The following is a 21,262-nucleotide window of genomic DNA, read 5'->3' on the forward strand; positions in this document are numbered from 1 at the left end:
AAAAGGAAATTTGGTTGTAGAATGACAGTTTTGACAGTGATATAAATCACTTGATTATATTGGAATGCACACAGGCAGTGCATGGTTTATTGTAAGGTGACAGTGTACATCACTTGCTTCTGTAATATTTTATCTCAAATGTTTGGTCTTTATTCTCACAGGAACTTCCAATTCCATGTACAAATTCCAATTGAAATAATTACAATGACTCCTCATGTGTGAGATACAGTGAGATATTAGTCTTTCGTCATGCACATGCAAGATATATTAAACATGAGTGCAACAATGTGGAATGAGCTAGTGATTGTGAATCATGGATTAGCTTGGATCAAACTGGAGATGTCGGTGACATTTTTACTCAGCTCTTTGTACTTTTTCATGCTCTGTCTTTTTTTTTTTTTCCCTGAAGCATAGAGTTTTAGAATGATGATTCAGACTCAAGATTTGATAACACTTGTTGAGCACTGTTGTTCATGCCTTGTTCCGTGTGATGTTCTTGATTCTCGGATCACCCAACGATTAACTCTATTAAACGTGGAAGATACGCTCGTGCCCTTCCGTGGTATGGCGCTGCGTTTAGACATGGATGCCTGTAACAAATGCGCAAACGTGGCGGCTAATGAGAGGAAATTGGGTATTATGATTTGTGGATTAGGAGGAACAGGGCGCCTTTCGACGACACTCCACGCTTGAGGTGTTCTCCCGCGGCTCGTGCCGGGATTTCCTGGTGATGAGGTTGGCTTTAGTGGTTGCGGAGAATTCTCCCTCGGCTCTTTCTGCCGTTGTTGGCGCTGTGCTGATGCATTGAGCAGAGTTGGTACCTTCCAAAGCATTTGTTTTCAGCCATATCTGCATTTCTTTGGGTGTGTTATGATAATAATGCTGATAATAGTAAAGATGATGACACTGATAAAGATGATTATGGCAATGATAATGATGACAGCCAATACAATAATTTTGTAATTGTAATTACGGTAATCTTGTAATCATCATTACAATATTAAAGCATGATGTAATGTCATGATATCATGATCGTTCATTGCTTTGAACATCATCAACATCATCCTTTCACTTGACAACTTTCGTCTACACCGGATAGTACATGAGAAAGTGGTATTTTGCAGAATTCCCTCAACGACAAATTGTATGGAACTTTCCAAGAATGTGTACTTGTGAACCAAAAGAACTCACACAAAGCAACCATGCCTTTCCTGAGATGATCAACAGATGCTGAGCAGTTGCATTTAGAACATACCGGTAGACATTATGCCAGTGTAAAATATACCTGTTTCGTAATACTTCATGCGATGCTTGTAGACGAGGATGACTCCATAACCCCCTCTTGCAGTCGCAGAAGATACAGAGTTCTGAAAGATTTCATACACTTCTCAACAAGAAATGAATGTGTTGTAAGGAAAGGAGTGTGGCATGTGGTCTCCTGGTACCAAATATCATCTACTGTAACAATGAAGGAATATTTAAGGGCTTCCCAGGGAGAGTTTGTGCCTACCTGTAGAACGAAAGAGTTTAATTCAACATTCCTCCGTGCAGATGTAGATGAAGCTAATACATCTATGTATTTTTTTTTTTTTTTGGGGGGGGGGGGCAAAAAGAAAGTCTAAATATTGTCCTTCACAGGATGTTCACACTAAAATGGCAAAATGTTCTGATGAAGCGTTTACTACGACAAGATTGGTGGAAGTATGTGACGAATGGGACACTGTGGAGAGTTCCTCCGCAGCGAAGGAGTGACGGAAGTCTAGACCCCAGCAAGTTGCGGCGGGTGTCCCTCCAAGACGCGTCACGATGGATGTGGCGGCATGCCGCTCAATCTCAATTAGCCGGCAGTGGGCCGATGTGGAGTGGTTCAGGATGGGTGGGTGTGTATGTTGGGGGGGGGGGGGAGAGGGAAGAGGGAGGGGGAGGGGGAGAGGGGAGATGGAATTGGAGGGGAAAGCGCTGGTAGAGAGAGTTGGAGAAAGGAAAAGGGGAGGGAGAGCGTGACGCTGTGTCACGAAGCCCAAAAGATCATTTGACGAGCGCCCTACAGGTAACGGATCGGCAGCGCATACTGATTGCCACTTGATTAATTGTTTGCAGCGCACATTTTGATAGCCACACGCATGTTTTTAGCAGCGATTGCATGATAGCTCCATGTAGACAACTTCGGGTGAGGGAATTTCTTTTTTCTTTCTTTTTTTTGCCTTCTTCTTTGCCAGTGTCATTGTTTATTGTATGTGTCATCACAGAAGTGAAATGTGCAGAATTTGACAAGATATCCGCAGTGTCTGTACAGATTAAAGAAAAAAAAAGCCCTTTGAGATGAAAACTGCAATAATATGACATGCACATCATAGCTCAAACACATGTCAAGCAACATATTCACACTTTAAAGAAAATATATTAGAGCCAGCTAAGAACAACAGAGACTGCTAGCTTAAACTTACATGAATCCAGGCCCCAAAATCAGTACCCAGGTAATGTAGTGCATTTCCTGGTCAATTTTTCTGCGGCGTTGATTTATCCTCAGATTATGCAAAGGTTTGAAAATCACTTATGGTAACAACAAGCACTGCTTTTTTATTACGTCATCGGCATACCATTTATATAACGCAGGTGCAGAAGTCAAGCCAGTTTGAGAGCTGTTTAAAAAAAGAAGATGGATTGAAAAATGGAAGAGTTTCATTGCAAAATGGGCTAAGTGCCTCATTTTAAAGTAAGTCCATTATCAATTAGAACAAAATAAAACCTTTTGTTCCAGTGATATCTCGCTTGTAACATAATGAGGAATATTCTTGAAGTTATGATTGATCATATCCTGTATTTTCTTATTATTTTCCTTGTTTTTTAGCAGCTTCAAGTACCAAATATATCAACCCAACATACATAAAGTTAACATGTTTTGCAATAAAACTCTTCATTTATATTACTTTTCTACGTCTGAACCCACTAGATGGATTCCTGTTTGTATGAAATTACATTTCGAAAGGTTTTTCTGGAACTGCTGGCATAAATTCATGTAATGCCAAGAACCGCTCGCAACTGCCTCTGAAACCACTTTCCATAGGTGGTCGGAAAAATGGATATAACAATGGGACGGGGTCATTGTTTCCAGTTCATGTTTGTTTAACTGAGCCGCATTTATAATGCCCTCACTCATAGAATTACACATGTTTGTATTCCATTTCCCCACACCATGCTCATGCAGTCGTACTCGCATATTTTGAAATTTGTTGACTCAATCTTGCTAAATTCATGCTAATGCCTCAAACACTCTGTGTGTTTGTCTTTAAATGGCCTGTCAATGGTGATGTGAAAGCAGTGTGTATGCTTTTGGGTGAATTTGTTTTTCACTAACTGAAGAATATTTTCCCCTATTTATGGTAAATATTGTTTTTCGTATTATTGTTGTCCTTTTTTTTTTTGGGGGGGGAACTATTGTTTGACATTAAAACACTGTACAGGAGAAAAAAATATATCCCATAGGATCTATCCTAGGCATTGTTGCAATAATGAGGGGAAAAATAAAGTGTGCAGGGAATGTTTTATTGAGTTTTATGTCAAGCAAGCAGAGATGCGGCATGTTTGAATATCTTTTAAATGAGCCCACTGTATTTTGCAGACAAGAAAGCCCAGCATGGCGAAACTTCTAAAATTGGATTTGCTGTCTAAAATATGTTCCAAAGAGTTTAATAAAGTTATATTTCTAAACTTGTGGACCATGTGACTGTAACTGCAAAATGGCAACAATACTGCATATCATACATACCAAAAGCTTTCAACAGAAGTGTTGGAATTAAATTGTACACGTAGGACTTAGTAGTTACAATAGCACGTGTCATTTTTCATTCACAGTATAAAAACCATTTATGTTGATTGATTTAGTGTTCTTGCGCTGTTTTCATTGACCCTTGGTTGTTTCTATTCCTCCTTTTTCTGCCTAGGCTCATGCTGTGACAGGCGCCGTGAAAAAGATTGAAATCTTCTTGACAATGTTTGAGGGCAGCATTCGCGACAGTTTCCTGAACGTCGTCGTGACGAACAACGCCCGGGTGCAGGATCTGATTGGTCTGATATGCTGGCATTACACTAACAAGGGTCTGAGGCCCGAACTCAGGTGAGTTAATCTGCTCGGAGCAGCACTATTCCCTTTTGAGTGTGTTGAAGGGATTATCTCTGGGGGCATCCCTGCCAAATGCTTGAGCCGTTTGTGCGTGCCTCTCTCTCTCCTATGAATATCTGCAACAATCATACAATTCATTGCGGTTTTGCTTTACTATTTGCCGCCTTGGCAGTAAATGATTCATTCATATTTTTGTATTTGTTTGTTTGTTTTTTTCTGCTGTGGAAGAAAAGAAATTGAAAGAAGGAGATGACATTAGGTGATCATCACCTTGGTAAGGACAAAGAACACTCACAGATTGCAAGGTTTATCGGGTAAAGCTATATTTGAAATATGTTTTACATATGGTTTACATGTGGTTTACAAATAAAATCAAATATATGATTGTGTCTTCCTTTAAAATCCCAATAGCGAGTGTATACAGTGGAGGAGGAAAGCTGGCCTGGCTCGGTTACTGTACTCACCATATATTAGCAAGTGGAATTTTTTGCGAATCAGGACTTTCTAACGATTTTGCGAGTGTTTTTATTCATGATCGTAAGGTACAGTAGTAGTACAGAATGGAGAAATGTATGCGTGCACGTCAAAATTCATGTCGTGATCAGAGTCAATGATTTCGTGTGTCTTTAAATTCATGAATAGCGCCTGACTCGCAAACTTCGCGAAAATAAGAATCTCACGAAATATTCAGTGTATACAGTATACAGACCTCCCTACCATTCTGACTTTGGAGGAAAGAATCTGAATTTTGACCATTCCCAGCTCTTGTTTCAATAGGAGTTTCACATTTTTGTTGGTAATTTTATTGCACACTCCAATGGGAACTGCTCTTTCTTTCCTATTATTGAACAAAATCATCCCTATTTTTTAATCAGAAAGGTTGAGGGGTCTGCAATATACTGTGTGTGAGAATTCCTGTAACAAATTTGTGTACAGCTTTGTCACTGATCAATCTCTATGTAATAAGTACATGTGCTTTACAAAGATCTTCATTTTTTTGTGATCACCGAACCAAATTCAATGGGGTTTTCTGTAAAATGTAGACCTGTAATAAGCTTTAGTTTCTTAGTCTGAAATTGCATTTTGATTGATTCACTAACTTTTAAGGTTATTGTTGCAGAAAGTCAGATTGTATTCATTATACCCCCGCCAAACGAAGTTTGAAGGGGGTATATAGGAATCAGCGGGCGGTCGGGCGGTCGGTCCGTTGCAAATCTTGCGTCGCGAACTACTTCCTCAGTTTTCAACCGATTCCCATAAAACTTGGCACAGATGTGTACCTTGGGTTGTAGATGTGCAAGACGTATTTTTTGACAGTACCCAAAAGTACGTTGCCATGGTAACGGCATATTATGGGCAAAAATGGATACAAATCTTGCGTCGCGAACTCCTCCCACAGTTTTTGATCAATTTTTATGAAATTAGGTACAGATGTTCATCTGAATATGTTAATGTGCAAGACATATATTTCCGCAGTGGCAAAAAGTGCGTTGCCATGGTAACGGCATGTTATTGGTAAAATACAGGGCAAAATGCTTCATGGCAAAACTGCTTCATCAGTGTTCTTCCAATTCTCATGGAATTCATATTGAATATTTGTCTTAGGATATAGGTCAGCATGATACATTTCTTGACAGTGACAAAAAGTATGTTGCCATGGTAACAGCTCACATATTATGAGCCAAAATGATGGAAAATTTTGTGTTGCAAACTACTTCCTCAGTTTTTGCCCAATTTCCATGAAACTTGGTACAGATGTGTGCCTTTGGTTGAAGATGTGCAAGACGCATTTTTTGACAGTACCCGAAAGTACGTTGCCATGGTAACGGCATATTAATGGCAGAAGATCAAGGAAAGATCTTGCGGATTTAACTACTTCCTCAGTTTTTTGACCAAAGCTTATGAAATGTTGTTTTGACCAAAGCTTATGAAATGTTGTTTTGCGGGGGTATAACCAGTCGCTGTAGCGACATTTCTAGTTATTATTGTCCCCGCCGAACGAGTTCGAGCAGGGGACTATGAAACGGGCTCCATACGTGTGTGTGTCCGTGCGTCCGTGCGTCCGTCCGTCTGTCCGTGCGTCCGTGCGTCCGTCCGTGTGTGCGTCCGTGTGTGATCAAAATTTTCAATTTGCTACTTCTCTGTCATTTATGAGCCAATTTTGATTCTGTTTGCTTTATATGATAGCACTACATGGGAGCTTTAAAACTTCTACACAGAATTTCAGTTGTGACCTTTGACCTTGACCTTTGACCTATATTGTACATTTTGCTACAAAATGCTACTCCTTCGCCATTTCTAACCCGATTTTGATTCCGTTTGCTTTATGTGATAGCACTAGGTGAGGGCTTCAAAACTTCTACACAGAATTTTGACCTTTGTCTTCTTTGACCTTTGACCTTGATTTTTGACCTATATTGTACATTGGCTACAAAATGCTACTCCTTCGCCATTTCTAACCCAATTTCGATTCCATTTGCTTTATGTGATGGCACTAGGTGAGGGCTTCAAAACTTCTACACAGAATTTTGACCTTTGACTTCTTTGACCTTTGACCTTGATTTTTTACCTATATTGCACATTTTGTTACAAAATGCTACTTCCGGCGGGGACATATATTACGCACCGCGTAATTTCTACTTTTCCTTGTTATTATTATTATTTTTTTTTTGGGGGGGGGGGGGGAAGGGGACATACGGTATCTATGTATAGCTATGTCCCTCTTTCTCTCTCTGTCTATATATATACACATATCGCAGGGCTGCACACTAACCCATTTTTTCTGCCGGTCCGACATGTCTCTGTCGGACCGGTAGATGCCCCATTTTACCATTTTTTACCGGTCCGAACAGAAAACTTACCGGTCAACAACGGCAACCTAAAAAACATTAAATTACTTGCAAACTTATTTTCTTGTTTTTATGGACGTACCCCCCCCCCCCCCATGTACATTTTACTGATTAATGTCTTTTTAAACTTGAATTATTTATTGCACAAGAAATAAAAAAAAAAATGAGAAAAAAAAATAGAATGTTTGTTCGTGAATTACAGTGTAAAATGATAATGGAAAAAAAAATCAGATTGTATCATGCGTTTGTGACTTTTTCTAAACATCGGCGCACGAACTTGCTGCATAACCGTGATTTAATGAATTATTTTAGCTGTGATATTTTCTGATGCACGAGCTACAAGGGGTTCTTTATTTTTCTTTCGACACTCTCTTCGCATTTGTGCATGCGTTCTGAAAGGTACACGACATGCAGGGCCGAATTCGCAATCCTCTTTGCGCCCATTTCTACTTCAAATATCAGCGGGATTGTGACGATTTCATGAATTACTTCGGCTGTAACATTTTATGATGCACGCGCCAAAAGGGGTGAAAATGTGTCCTTTATTTTTTTGCCGATATAAACTCTTCGAATTTCGTAAGTGCGTTCTTAAAAGATGTACCACACGGCCGAATTCATGATACTTTTTGCGCCTATTTTTACCTCAAATATCAGCGGGATTGTGACGATTTCATGAATTACTTCGGCTGTAATCTTTTATGATTCATGCGCCAAAAGGGGTTAAAAATGTGTCCTTTATTTTTTCCCGATAAACTCTTCGAATTTCGTAAGTGCGTTCTTAACAGATGTTCCACACCGCCGAATTCATGATACTTTTTGCGCCTATATTTCTACCTCAAATATCAGCGGGATTGTGACGATTTCATGAATTACTTCGGCTGTAATCTTTTATGATTCACGCGCCAAAAGGGGTTGAAAATGTGTCCTTTTATTTTTTCCCGATAAACTCTTCGAATTTCGTAAGTGCGTTCTTAAAAGATGTTCCACACCGCCGAATTCATGATACTTTTTGCGCCTATATTTCTACCTCAAATATCAGCGGGATTGTGACGATTTCATGAATTACTTCGGCTGTAATCTTTTATGATTCACGCGCCAAAAGGGGTTGAAAATGTGTCCTTTTATTTTTTCCCGATAAACTCTTCGAATTTCGTAAGTGCGTTCTTAAAAGATGTTCAACACCGCCGAATTCATGATACTTTTTGCGCCTATTTCTACCTCAAACAAATTATCAGCGGAATTGTGGCAATTTCATGAATTATTTCGGGTGTAACTTTTTGTGATCTCATGCACGCACCAGCTAAAATGGTTGAAAATGCGTTCTTTATTTTTCTCCCCACAATCTCTTCGCATTCCGTACATAAAGATATACGACACGGCCGAATTCACGATCCTTTTTGCGCCTATTTCTACCTCAAATATCAGCGGGATTGCGATGATTTCATGAATAACTTCGGCTGTATTCTTTCATGATGAACGCGCCAAAAGGGGTTGAAAATGTGTCCTTTATTTTTTCCCGATAAACTCTTCGAATTTCGTAAGTGCGTTCTTAAAAGATGTATGTGTACCACACAGCCGAATTCATGATACTTTTTGCGCCTATTTCTACCTCAAATATCAGCGGGATTGTGACGATTTCATGAATTATTTCGGCTGTAATCTTTTATGATTCACGCGCCAAAAGGGGTTGAAAATGTGTCCTTTTATCTTCTCCCGATAAACTCTTCGAATTCGTAAGTGCGTTCTTAAAAGATGTTCCACACCGCCGAATTCATGATACTTTTTGCGCCTATTTCTACCTCAAATATCAGCGGAATTGTGACGATTTCATGAATTACTTCGGGTGTAATCTTTTGTGATCCACGCACCAGCTAGAATGGTTGAAAATGCGTTCTTTATTTTTCTCCCCATAATCTCTTCGCGTTTCGTATGCATAAAGGTATACGACACGGCCGAATTCACGATCCTTTTTGCGTCTATTTCTACCTCAGATATCAGCGGGATTGCGATGATTTCATGAATTACTTCGGCTGTAATCTTTTATGATGAACGCGCCAATATGGGTTGAAAATGTGTCCTTTATTTTTTTCTCTTCGCATTTCGTAAATGCGTTCTTAAAAGATATACGCCACGACCAAAAATCATAATTCTTTTTGCGCCTATTGTCTCCTCAAACTTCAACGGGATTGCGATGATTTTATGAATTATTATTCGGCTATGCACGCGCCAAAACGGGTTGAAAATGTGTCCTGTATTTTTCTCCCAATAATCTCTTCACATATCGTATACATGCGTTCTTAAAAGGTAGGCCTATACGACACGGCCGAATTCCCGGTCCTTTTAGCGCTATTTCTACATCAAATATCAGCGGGATTGCGATATTTCATTAATTATTTCGGCTGTAATCTTTTGTGATACACGCGACAGAAGGGTTGAAAATAAGTTCTTTATTTTTCTCCCGATAATCTCTTCACATTTGTGAATGCGTTTTCAAAATTATACACTGCACGCAGGGCCGAATTCGAGATTCTTTTGCGCCTATTATTGTTTACTCAAATTTCAACGGGATTGCGATAATTTCATGAATTACTCTTTGGCTGTAATCTATATGATGCAAGCGCCAAAAGGGGTTGAAAATGTGTACATTATCTTTATCCCGCTAATCTCCTACCATTTAGTACATGCGTTGTTAAAAGGTATACGACACGGCCGAATTCACGATCCTTTTTGCGTCTATTTCTACCTCAAATATCAGCGGGATTGTGGCGAATTCATGAATTACTTCGGATGTAATCTTTTGTAATGCACGCACCAGAAGGGGTGTGTCCTTTATTTTTCTCCCGATAATCTCGTTGCATTTGTGCATGCGTTTTTGATAACCGACACGGCATGCAGGACTGGATTCAAGATCTTTTTTGCGCCTATTTATTTCCTCAAATTTCAACGGGTTTGCGTTGATTTCATGAATTGTTATTCGGCTGTAATCTTTTATGATGCACGCACCAAATTAATATGTCCTTATTTTTTTTTCTCCTCTATAATCTCTTCGCATTTCGTACTTGTATGAGCTTTTGAAAGGTGTACGACGCGGCCGAATTCATGATCCTTTTTGGGACGATTTCTACCTGAAATATGTAAGCGGGACTGCGATGATTTCATGATTTTTTTTTCTCCCTTGTATTATCTCTTTACATTTTTTTAAGGGCCGATTTCGTGATCCTTTTCGCGCCTATCTTCATAATGAGACCATTCTGAACGAATGAAAATATTCATTTACTGTATCGCTGAATATAGAATATGTTTTTACTTTTTCTAAAAATCGGCACAAGTAAAATAGTTCTAACATGTCAACTGCCACGCAGCTGCGAAGCCGGGATCGGATCGATCTTGCGTAAAAAAAAAAACATGAGTAAAATGACCCAGAAATGCGTGCGCTTCTATCAATGCTTCTTGTCTGGCATGACCGCCGATCGCAAGCAAACGAACAAACAAAACGGGATCGGGGAAACAATCCATGCATTTCGACAGTTACATTGTACCGTACATCCTTTGCATGTATTGCATAGCATGGCAGTGCGTGAGCAGCGCCAATGCGCAAGCGAGCGCGAATAAACTGGTCGACTGCTAGTGCTCAAAACTAATATACAATTGTATGTTTACTTTACAATTGCACCGGTAGACATATTCGAAAACTTGCGTAAAACGTGTTGAACAATGCGATATTTTGCATTCTGTTTCTCCCTGATCGGGGCTGATCTTTTTCTTTCTACTGACCCCGCCAATGCTTTTTTTTTTTTACTGGTCATGTCGGACCGGTAACTTGTGGATTTCCTGAAAAGTTACCGGTCCGACAGTGACTTTTGCCGGTCTTGACCGTCGGACCGGCACCAGTGTGCAGCCCTGCATATCGTATAACTGTGTGTGTGTTTGTGTCTGTGTATATGTTCTTGTTAATGGCTTCAATCAGGGATATTGTAGTGTTTCACGCCAAGCAAGTGGGGATACATTTCACACCAGGCATACACCCGTTTGCTCAGAGTATTTGAAACAAATGAAAAAGCGCCCTCTCAAGGCCCTAGGGATACCTTAGGGGTATATGATGCACCAAGGAGGTATGAGAGAACCTCCTTGGATGCACCTGCCTGTTCTGCATATTTACATCGTAGGACCTGCAGGTAAGCAAATAGCTTTCACATTATTCTGAAGGGGAAATTTTGAAAACTTTCACACATACAATGTATCCTTGATTATTGTGTAGTATGCATCATCTGCACTACATGAAGCCTGATTTTATTGCATACTTACCAAACTGAATTTAAGTAATTTTTTCGTATGGTTTTCAATTTCAGTTAGGACATTCATCACATACGAAAATCAAAAACAAATAATGAAACATGCCTGATTACCTTCAGCAAACTACCGTATCCCCAGTTGAAGCATCATACGAGAATGTGCGTGTGTGTGTGTTTAATGTGAAAGTATAGATGTAGCAGAAATGGTGTTGAGTCAAGTAGGAATGATTTCACTGATTCTAACTTCTTTTCTCTAGCCATTTATGAGAAAGGCTGCAATTCTGAAATATGATATGCCCTACGAATCTCTGGCAGCTGGGTATTGTATGTAGCTTGGGTCTCTCCAGGTTGTGATTGATTTCCGTGACAGAAGATTAAAAATTTGATGAAATTGACCAGAAAGATTTCAGCGCATTGCTGCGAGGATTTGCTTTCTTTCCGAGACTTTTTTCTTTCTTTCTCTGGCATTGGCCGACCATGGCTCAAGGCTAACTAATCATATTACTCGCCGTCTCTGTGTGTGAAATTGGGAAGACAAGATCGGATTTGTTCTACCCTTGAACGATGAGTCAAAGATGGATTTTGTCGGAAGGAGAGGGGAACGTCTTGCAGAAACCTCCAGAAAGTTTTGCATACCGTTGAAATTCTAGACAAAAAAACAGAAGATGAATCACTCAGATATAAGCTATACATTACAGAAAGAAGAAGAAGTGGATGTGATCCATAGCCCCCACAAGATTGAAACAAGTGGCTACTGAAATGTTTAAAACATTTTGAAATGTTATGGTAAAAACAAGAAGTCATGTTTGTGCTGGTATTTAAAGGAGACCTCCGAATGATTTTCAGACTCTTACATTTGAATAACTATAAATTAGTTATACTGAGTAGAAAGTTTCAGAATTTATAGTGATTGGGATGAGGAATGAGAATGTTTTCAAAATTAATAAATTGCAATGAACAAGGATGATGACATGCAGCCTCACCAGAAGAATGAATGAGTTGGGGCTCAAGGAAGTAGAACAAAAGAAGAAGGCATGCATAGATTTTACACAGGTGAACTTGGTAAGCAAGCGGTATTGTAATGAAATTACACTGCTACATTACTGAAATATTTGAGGCTCCTATGTCATCATCCTTGTTCAGTGTAATTTGTTTAAGATTTTCAGAGTATTGGTTTCTCTGCTCAAGGACCACAATAAATTCCACAAATCTACGCATGGCGCTGTCGATTTATTTTAATACCAGTTGATGTGAAATTATGAAAATCGTCTGGAATGGCCCTTTAAAAAAAGATTCACCTGCAGTCCCTCAGTTTGAGTTTCGTCTGTTCTACGCACTACAGTGTTATTCAAGAAATCATGTTTTAGAGACTTCAGAAACTTTCCTCTTTAATTGTCAGTAGACTATTAAAGGGGCATTCCAGACTATTTTCATAATTTTGCCTCATGTAGTACATATAAATTGACAGTTCCATGTATAGATTTGTGGAATTTATTATTAACTCATGCACTTGTATGGTGAGGCTGCCTTATTATCCTTGTTCATTGCAATTTGTTAAAAATTTTGAAAACATTCATATTCCTCATCCCAATCACTATAAATTCTGAAACTCTGTACTCAGTGTAACTAATTTATAGTTGTTCAAATGTAAAAGTCTGAAAATCATCCTGAGGTCTCCTTTATAGTGATACACCCGATTACTATACAAATTTAAGTTTTGTCCAATAAATATAAAGGCTGGTTGACGTTCTATTATCTGTATATATGTGCAGTGTACGAGTTGTAGCACTGTGTGGCCGTATAATCAACCGTTCAACTGTGTTGAGTAGAATTGTGCTGCAAATGGCTGTTATTATGGAGTAGATCGCACCAGGGCATTCGCTGTTAACTGTAGTCTGTCAAGAATGCTCGCAAAGTTTTGGTTGACAAGTTTGTGACTATTAAAGCCATCTCCTCAGCCCCAGTGTACAACATTTAGTGTGAGTAGGAAATGCAGTATGTCAGCCCTCTTCAGAGACTCATGTGGAGCTGAAATTACTGCTATTGTGTCTCTTTTTCTGCGGCAACATTACGATTTGATAAACTGCAGGTGTGAGATAGGGCTTTTAAGATTTTGTCATCATATGTTAGAACAGAATGTCTTCTTCATTTTTTTTTTCTATTTATACCTCTGGAGCTTAGAGATTTTTGTAGAAAGGACAAATTCTGTCAGCTCTTACCTCTTTTTTTGCGATGTGAAAAAGATAAATAAAAGGAGTTTGGCAATATTGACAATGGTATTCCATGTAAGGAGACACAGGGAAGCCATTTTAAAAGGGCAGTGAGAGTGGGAGGGATGCAATAGAATGATTGTGATGCGGATTTCCTCCCAGAATGGAAAGCATAAAGCGCAATGAACTCTGAGGCTGAGTCTAGGGAAAAGCATTCTGCGAAAGGACTCGTTGGATACACTTATTGAAGCTAAAACAGACACAATTTAAATGTCAAGTCATTGAGTACAGTACTTTACAGAAAAAGCTTTTGTCATGCTTTTTTAATATATTTTTCCCTTAATAGTCTTTGCAATCACCTCTTGATTCAAACGAACCGTAAGCCGGAACGTAATGTCAGAACTAGAAGGTTGAATGAGGTGAAAATGGCAGATGAATAGCAATCTTGACAAGATGAGACCCATCTCAGGAAAGGTTTCACCACTGGAATGATGCTCAAAAGTAATCTAACAGTGAAGGTTCATATCATTGTCGAGTCTCAAAATGGCGATCTGCGATGATGCCTGTGCTTGTATTGCGCTCTTCAAGTTTTGTCTTGCCTCAACCAGGAAGTTTTACAAACTGGCAAAACAGATTTTTTTACAAGTGTGAAATTTCAGCAGCATTACTCCCTACCCCTACCCATCATACCCAGTCACACAAACACATGCACACACATGTGTAAATAATCATCTATTCCTTTGAGGATTGGCTGATTTTGCTACAACACACATTTCCCATAGGCACTTGCCTGAGTATACTCGTGACTTGTCCTCAATGGGTTAATATAGAATTGTAAAACAAATTTGAGTCTCTATGGAACAGAAATAAATTAGTGAGAGATTGAGGAGACAAAACATGCCAGAAAAAACAGCAACATTATATAACCTTAGAACTTCCAGGGCCCAGCTTCAAGGGATGTATTTTTATATGTGATACTCGTGATGTGTAGTGCTGTGTACACATGATATTTTGCGCATGTTTGCGTTGCCAGAGTCTTCAGTTTGCCAGGGGTTCCAGGTAGAGTCCTCAGTGAAGAAAAATATAGTTACACTTGGATCATAACAGTGTCAATTTTTCATACTCTGTGATAAGCTAGAAGGATGAAATGCTATTCCGCTTTACCATTTTTCTTTGTGTGTGTGTGTGTGTGTGGTAGATCATCTGTTAACTCTTTATGTGCCACGTTCGCATGTCCGGCTCAGTCGATGGCGTGCCAACTTCGCATATTCCGCTCAAACGCACAAACCCGCCCAAATTGATCGATAAATCGCCAAATTCCACAGTACAATGAAAGCGTTTCTCGCGATTGCGTTCCTCTCTTCTGTAACTCTCATTTTATGTGTTGATTGACTAACAAGTAGTGTTTCCTTCTGGGTTTGCGGGCACTTCTAAGTTTCTGTCACTGCTTTGTGTGCAAAAGTCATACATTTACAGTAATATAGCTGCTGGGCATTTGAAAGAAAAGCAATTATAGATTTTTTTATAGAGTTTACATCAATGCAATGCTTGACATTTTTTCTACAACTTTGCTCACTTCATCTACAGTTTAACTAAAATCTGTAAAAGTTACATAGATTTGAAAAACAGCATGTTTTATCAACGGAAGACTATATTTGTGTCTCAGAATAATGTGGCACACGGGGGGTTTCCATCATGGCACATAAAGAGTTAAGTGAATGCAAACTCATATTTCTGTATGTCCCACTGATTTGATCCGATATGATATGAAGTGAAAATGGGATCAAATCTTTGTCGTACTCATATACCCAGTTTTATCATGTTGTCTCATAAATTATGATAGAATGTGAAAAGGTATTTTCATTGCAGAGGATGGAAAATGAATAGCACACAGAGTAGAGTTTTGATGATGTAGGGTAGTCTCTCCCCATTTTATCTTGAGTGTCTTGTTTTTTGTTGACAGAGAGAATGTGGAAAATTACTGTCTGATGATCGCAGAGGAGGACGGGGAGGTGGACATGGACTTCCCCGCTCTGGACAGCAAAGAGGCCATCTCCAAGTTTGGCTTCAACACCCTGGCGCTGGTGGAGAAGGACGTTCCGCAGGATGAGGGCAAAGGGGGCGCCGGGGACAGCATCATCGTCACCATGTACGTAACTATGGCAACCCATCACTTTCTTTTGTTTTGTTTGTTTGTGTAGTCATTCTCCATATCACTTTAAAAATATGTAGAATAATACATAAATCATACTTTTACATGAATAGAAAAAAAGAATTACAAATGGATGAATTGCCCATATCAGATTCATTATTATAGTGAATCTGTTCTTCCATGGGGTCCAGTCTAGTTTTAATCCGTTGAGGACGGATTGATTTTGCGACAGCACACATTTCCCATAGACACCTGCCCGAGTATACTCGGGACTCATCGTCAACGGGTTAAGGAGATGGACACAGAAAAGAGGTGTGGAAATTCTTGCCCTCTAAAATATTAGCAACATTTCTGTGGTGTGTCTTAAATGTGTGGATGGAGAAAAACATACATTATTTGTGGAGGTGAGAGTGAGATTCAACTCAAATTTCCTTCTGACTGAAATTTGAGCAATCAGATGACATGAAGACACAGTATCTCTCTTTTTATGTGTTCTTTTAATGTGACATTTTTGGTTTGTCAAGCGTTCAGCAGAACAATGGCTGAAACAACCTTACAGGCATCTTTGGTTGGAGATATGGAGACTGGTAGAAAGCTGCATAATTTTTCTCCCTCGTGAAAGTTTCGATCCCTTGCCCATAAAATGCAAAGTTGCAACTACACGTAGCCGTAAAATGAAGTTGTCAAGATCTAAATATATTTCAACTTTTAGTGGAAATGTTCCGTCGGAAGTATGCGAGGCGTATAATCCAGATATTTTTCCTTGGATGACAGAATCTAATGTGTTTCGCTTCGGCTGTCTGATTCTATTTCTCCAGTTTCTGTCTTTCTGTCTTTCTCTCTCTCTCTCTCTTTCTGTCTTTCTTTCTGTCTTTTTTTTTTTGGAGGGGGGGGGGGGAGGGAAGGGAACAGGACCATTGGATGGTGTTGCTTGATGCTTTGGATGCAGGAGAAACGGCATGGGACTCTTGGAGGTTGGGGGCATGGAACCCCCCAAAAAAAAAGAAAAAAGGGGGAAAAAGATAAAGAAGACAAGAGAGTACAGTGTCAGAAGAGCACTTAAAGCTTGTAAATGTGTCAGTTGCGCCCAAATTGGAAGTGAAGCGCACCGCAATTAGGATGTCGGGTAATTGCCGAATAATATGCCATGCCATGCGTCAGATTGGAGGGCCCTGCATAAAAGGTACTGACGTACGGACGGCATCAACGGCATGACATGACAGAGTGGTGGGAAAGGGAGGGGGATGGGGGAGGAGGGGAGGGAGGGAGGGACAGGGGAAAATGCAGGGTGGTGGAATGTGTGGTTAGATTTAGGAAGGAGATGACAGCAGAGACTAAAATAACCATTTGGTGTCATCACAAGTTTTATTTTTCGTCCTTATATTCATTTTCTTTTTTTTTCTCTGTTTAAATAAAGCGAAACTTGATACTCATTACACAGCAGAACTAGCCACTCTGTTGTTGCTGTCTTTAATAATTAGATTAGCTGAGGAGCAAAAGCCAGAATGATTTGTAATGTTAAAAGGCTGATTCACAAGGGGCATGTCATACCTTAAGTATTCATATATAGAGATTCTTTTTCTTTTCTTCTGTATTTTGAAATGAATGTCAAAAGGAGAAGTAGTAGATCTAAGTGATAATTGATAATGGAGAGATCCCCAGATGAGATACAACTTTCTTCCCGTAAAGCACATTTGTGTCATTGATATATTCAGGTTTATTATTCTTTTGTCATGCGAGGCTTCCTCAATTCCTAGTGTGGTATCCTTCCTTTTTAGAAATGTAAGATATTCATTTATGCATTCTTTGTAGATTTATGTGATTTCATGATATTCTATCTAGTTCTCTTTCCAGCAGAGCAAATGAAAAGGTGCAAAAATGATAATGATATTAAAAATAAGTCTGTAATAGTCACTTCAATTTTGGAAGCGAGCAGTCCAGTGAATACTGTAATACACTTGTTGCTATGTCAGCACTATCTGTCAGGCAGTGTTATGGAATGCCTCCATTAAAATCATCAAAATGTGATTGGAATTACATGTTATACGTCTGAAATGTGAATGCATGATGAAAATAGTCAACTGAGTTGAGCTAAACATTGATGAGACTCTGTTGGGTCGTTGCAGTCAAGCTGGTTTGAGGAAAATACATATCTGAAGCAAAAGATTTTGAAAATCCAACAAATTTGAAACAAGGAACTAGTAAAATCTGCATGCCTCATAGTAAATGTGAGTCTTGTCTATCTTTCAACTCCTTTTCCAATGACAAGATAAAGAAAAAAAAAAGACCGCAGGGCTGCGATTTTTGTGGCAAAAAACAGAAAGAAAGAAAGAAATGGGGGCATTGCAGCTTTAAACATTGCATTACACATGCTTGGCTCCCTCATCAACTTTGCCACCAGGTAGAAACTGACATTGATTAGTATGGCGTGGGACTAAGAGACTCTGTTATTAATCACTAATGGTTTTGACCCTCCTGCACGCTTGGGGCCAGTGATACTACTCACAAGTCAATGCATATTAATATTTAACTCCCCTCCTCCCCGTGCCTCTAGGATTGGAACTCAAAAGGGAAATTGTTTTCTCCTGTTGCGCACTCCCCCCCCCCCCCCCCTTCCTTCTATTCCATCTTCTTCTTCTTTCTCATGTCCACATTTTACAAGGAATTTATTCGCCCCATGTGGGAAGAAAAGGATGGCTCTTTTTAACCTGAGGTACTCTTTTGTTTTCAGATGGAAGCAGATGTATTTTCATTAATCAAAGTGGAATATGTGTTATATACTCCATTTTCCCATGTTGGAATGTTTTGGCTTTTCTTTTCTTTCTTTTTTTCCTGCTCGCTCTTCTTTTCTTTTTCTCTACAAATCGCAGTCTTCTATTTACAGTTTTCATGTGTCAAAGTTTTACTTCTGGTCATCGTGATCACCATGATCTTTAATTTCTTTGCGGATGTCTTATTTCTTCCTCTCTTTTCTCTTTGTCATTATCTCAGTCCAATTTCTAATACTTTCTCTCTCTCTCTCAATATTTCTCTTCCTTGGCATTTCATGTATTAGTGAATTTCTCTGTCCTCTTTCGAGATATTTTCCTCAGTTTTGTGCCTAACTTTCTTTCATTATCTGAAGTCGTTCATGTAGGATGTAGTTTTCTTCAGAATGAAAAATTGTTTCCTCAAATCTATGAACGTAACACACTGGAGCCTGAGCACTGCCACCCATGAAGGCAATATTATTATTGGAGGAGCTTTCACAGATTGTGATTTGAAAATTCCATTAAAGTTAGACTTCATTCGTTTTAGTGTTTGAATATGATAATTTTAAGTGTAATGAACACTTCTACTCGTAATTCTCCCCCTCTTTTTTTTTTCTTCTTACAAATTCATCCATGACAATGTTTGTGGTGGTCAATGCTCTCCTATTCTTTCTCCTTTTTTTTTCCATCTCATTTGATATGCATTTATCATTGGGGAACCCATCCCATATTTATGAAATATGATGGGTTTCAAACTGATTTGTATTATATCAGGCTTTTTATCACAGCTTGATGCCTGATTTTATAATGATAATTGTTTGGAGGGCCCTCTGTAAAGGTAGTTCTGATCCTGTTGAGGGGCACTACAGGGAGGTGTCATCATACTTAATTTGTCTTGAGGTTCAGAAAATCAGTCCTCCTGGGAATCTTGAGTTGTTAGGGTTTTTTTTTGTGATTTTTTTTTTTTTTTTTTTTTTTAAATATGTATTATTATACTTTCCTGTTTTATGTTTGGCAAAATACAAGGCTGTTCCAGAACTTCATCTTGTCTATTTGACTATTTGATGTTGTCATAAAAAAAGCTGAGTATTTTATCATCATGTTTTGATGATGTTTGAAATTTGCACAGGGAAAGCTTTCATTGTAGATTTCAAACCTCACATCTCAGATGAAACCAAAATGTTTGGTTCAGTTTATCTAAAAATAATAATACAAATTCTGAGCATGTTGTCTTCACTCTTCACAGTATGTTTTGTGAATACATTCAAGAACTGATACTCTGTAGTTTAACATTCACTTATTCACAAATTCTTTATAATTGATGTTTCTTGATTTTATTGGTAGTAAATCATCGGACGGCGAATCCCGCTTGGCTGTGGACACCACCCAAATCACTCTGAGACAGATTCTGACCAAGGCGCTGAGGAAACGAAAAGGAATCATCCCTACAGCAGGTTGGTTTCGGTCAGGATGCCTTACCACCACCTTCCAACTTCTTTCTTACTTTGACCCTTCATGTACGGCATAGGCCATGTGTTCAGCAAGTCTAAATTTTTCGCTAGTCGTGATTTGGTGACAATTTTGTCGGCGATTAATTTGTGCTCGTGGAGTACAAGCAATGGACAGAGAAATGTACACATGTTCATTGCATCCATGTCAGGATTTTATGTGTTTTGAAATTTGTGAAATTCGAGAAAATATAAACCTGCTGAAATATATGGCGTACACAGTACTTTGATCGCCAATTGGTGCGGTTGTCTGGAGGCTAATTGTTAATGAATAAGGATTACCTAATCCCCTAATCACTGTAATATGTCACCTTGGTTTCCCAGTTGGAACGAGGCACGTGGCCATAATACCTGAGTGGGCTTGCTATTAAATCTACATTACGTTGCGTTAAGTTTACGTTAAGTTTGGATGGGGTACTGAATGCTGAGGGAAAAACTAGGCAAGTTAAGCCTAGACGTAAAGTGGTACACTTCTTTTCCTTCATGGAAATTTATGAACATGGGTTTTAACTTCCCAGCCTTCTGTCTATCTTGAAAACAGTATTGTCTTCAAAGTTCATTTTCTTGTCCAGGAATTGAGCACTCTGTATCCAGGAATGTTTTTCAAAAGAAATCATTGGGATACGTGTATGTCAGATGTGATGTTTCACTTGTTGAAAGTTTGTCATGCTCCTGCAATAGTCACAGGACTTGAAATCCCAGGGACTTCATTTAGTGTTTATGTATGCAAGGACAGAACCCTGGAATTCTCATTTCTCATTTTGAAATTGACTCTGTAGCTGAATGTTTACACTTTATCCATATCAAAATTCCTTGATTAGGCATTGCTTTCATAGGATATTAGACATGACATTTTCATTTCATATTTTTGCTATGGTAATGACCAGGTGCATTGTTTGCACCAGTTTACTGTTTAGCAGCTTTATTATCATAATCAGTGCTGTCTCTAATTGTTGTTATCATTATCATAATTATTACCATATTTGTCACATTAACAGAAAAAAGTAGAAGTAGTTGTAGTAGTAGTTTTAGTAGTAGTAGTAGTAGTAGCAGTAGTAGTAGTAGTAGTAGTAGTAGTAGTAGTAGTAGTAGTAGTAGTAGTAATAGTAGTAGTAGTAGTAGTAGTAGTAGTAGTAGTAGTAGTAGTAGTAGTAGTAGTAGTAGTAGTAGTAGTAGTAGTAGTAGTTTGGTGTATCAAATCAAAGTAGTTATGGTTGTAATCAGTAGAATTAGTATCAGGAGTAAATTTTGTCAGTTCACATATATTCTAATTCTCATAATATGTTTCGTGAAACCTTTTATAGGGAGTTTTATAATAACACCATTTGATATTTGTCCTGAAAAGAAGTGTTGGGATGACAGAGGATAGGTCAGTGGA

The 21,262-nt window shown here is 38.8% G+C and overlaps 1 protein-coding gene across 1 annotated transcript in view; it reads left to right on the forward strand.

Annotated features, from left to right (window-relative positions):
• Nucleotides 1-21,262, forward strand: part of LOC140240847 (target of rapamycin complex 2 subunit MAPKAP1-like) — a 72,205-nt gene that overhangs the window by 39,631 nt on the left and 11,312 nt on the right. Inside the window, exons 4-6 of the mRNA XM_072320621.1 lie at nucleotides 3,945-4,117; nucleotides 15,438-15,623; nucleotides 19,721-19,830. Coding sequence (XP_072176722.1) covers nucleotides 3,945-4,117; nucleotides 15,438-15,623; nucleotides 19,721-19,830 — 469 coding nt within the window. The remainder of the gene's footprint in view (nucleotides 1-3,944; nucleotides 4,118-15,437; nucleotides 15,624-19,720; nucleotides 19,831-21,262) is intronic.

The sequence above is a fragment of the Diadema setosum genome, chromosome 17 (assembly GCF_964275005.1).
Source record: "Diadema setosum chromosome 17, eeDiaSeto1, whole genome shotgun sequence".
Lineage (NCBI taxonomy): Eukaryota > Metazoa > Echinodermata > Echinoidea > Diadematoida > Diadematidae > Diadema > Diadema setosum.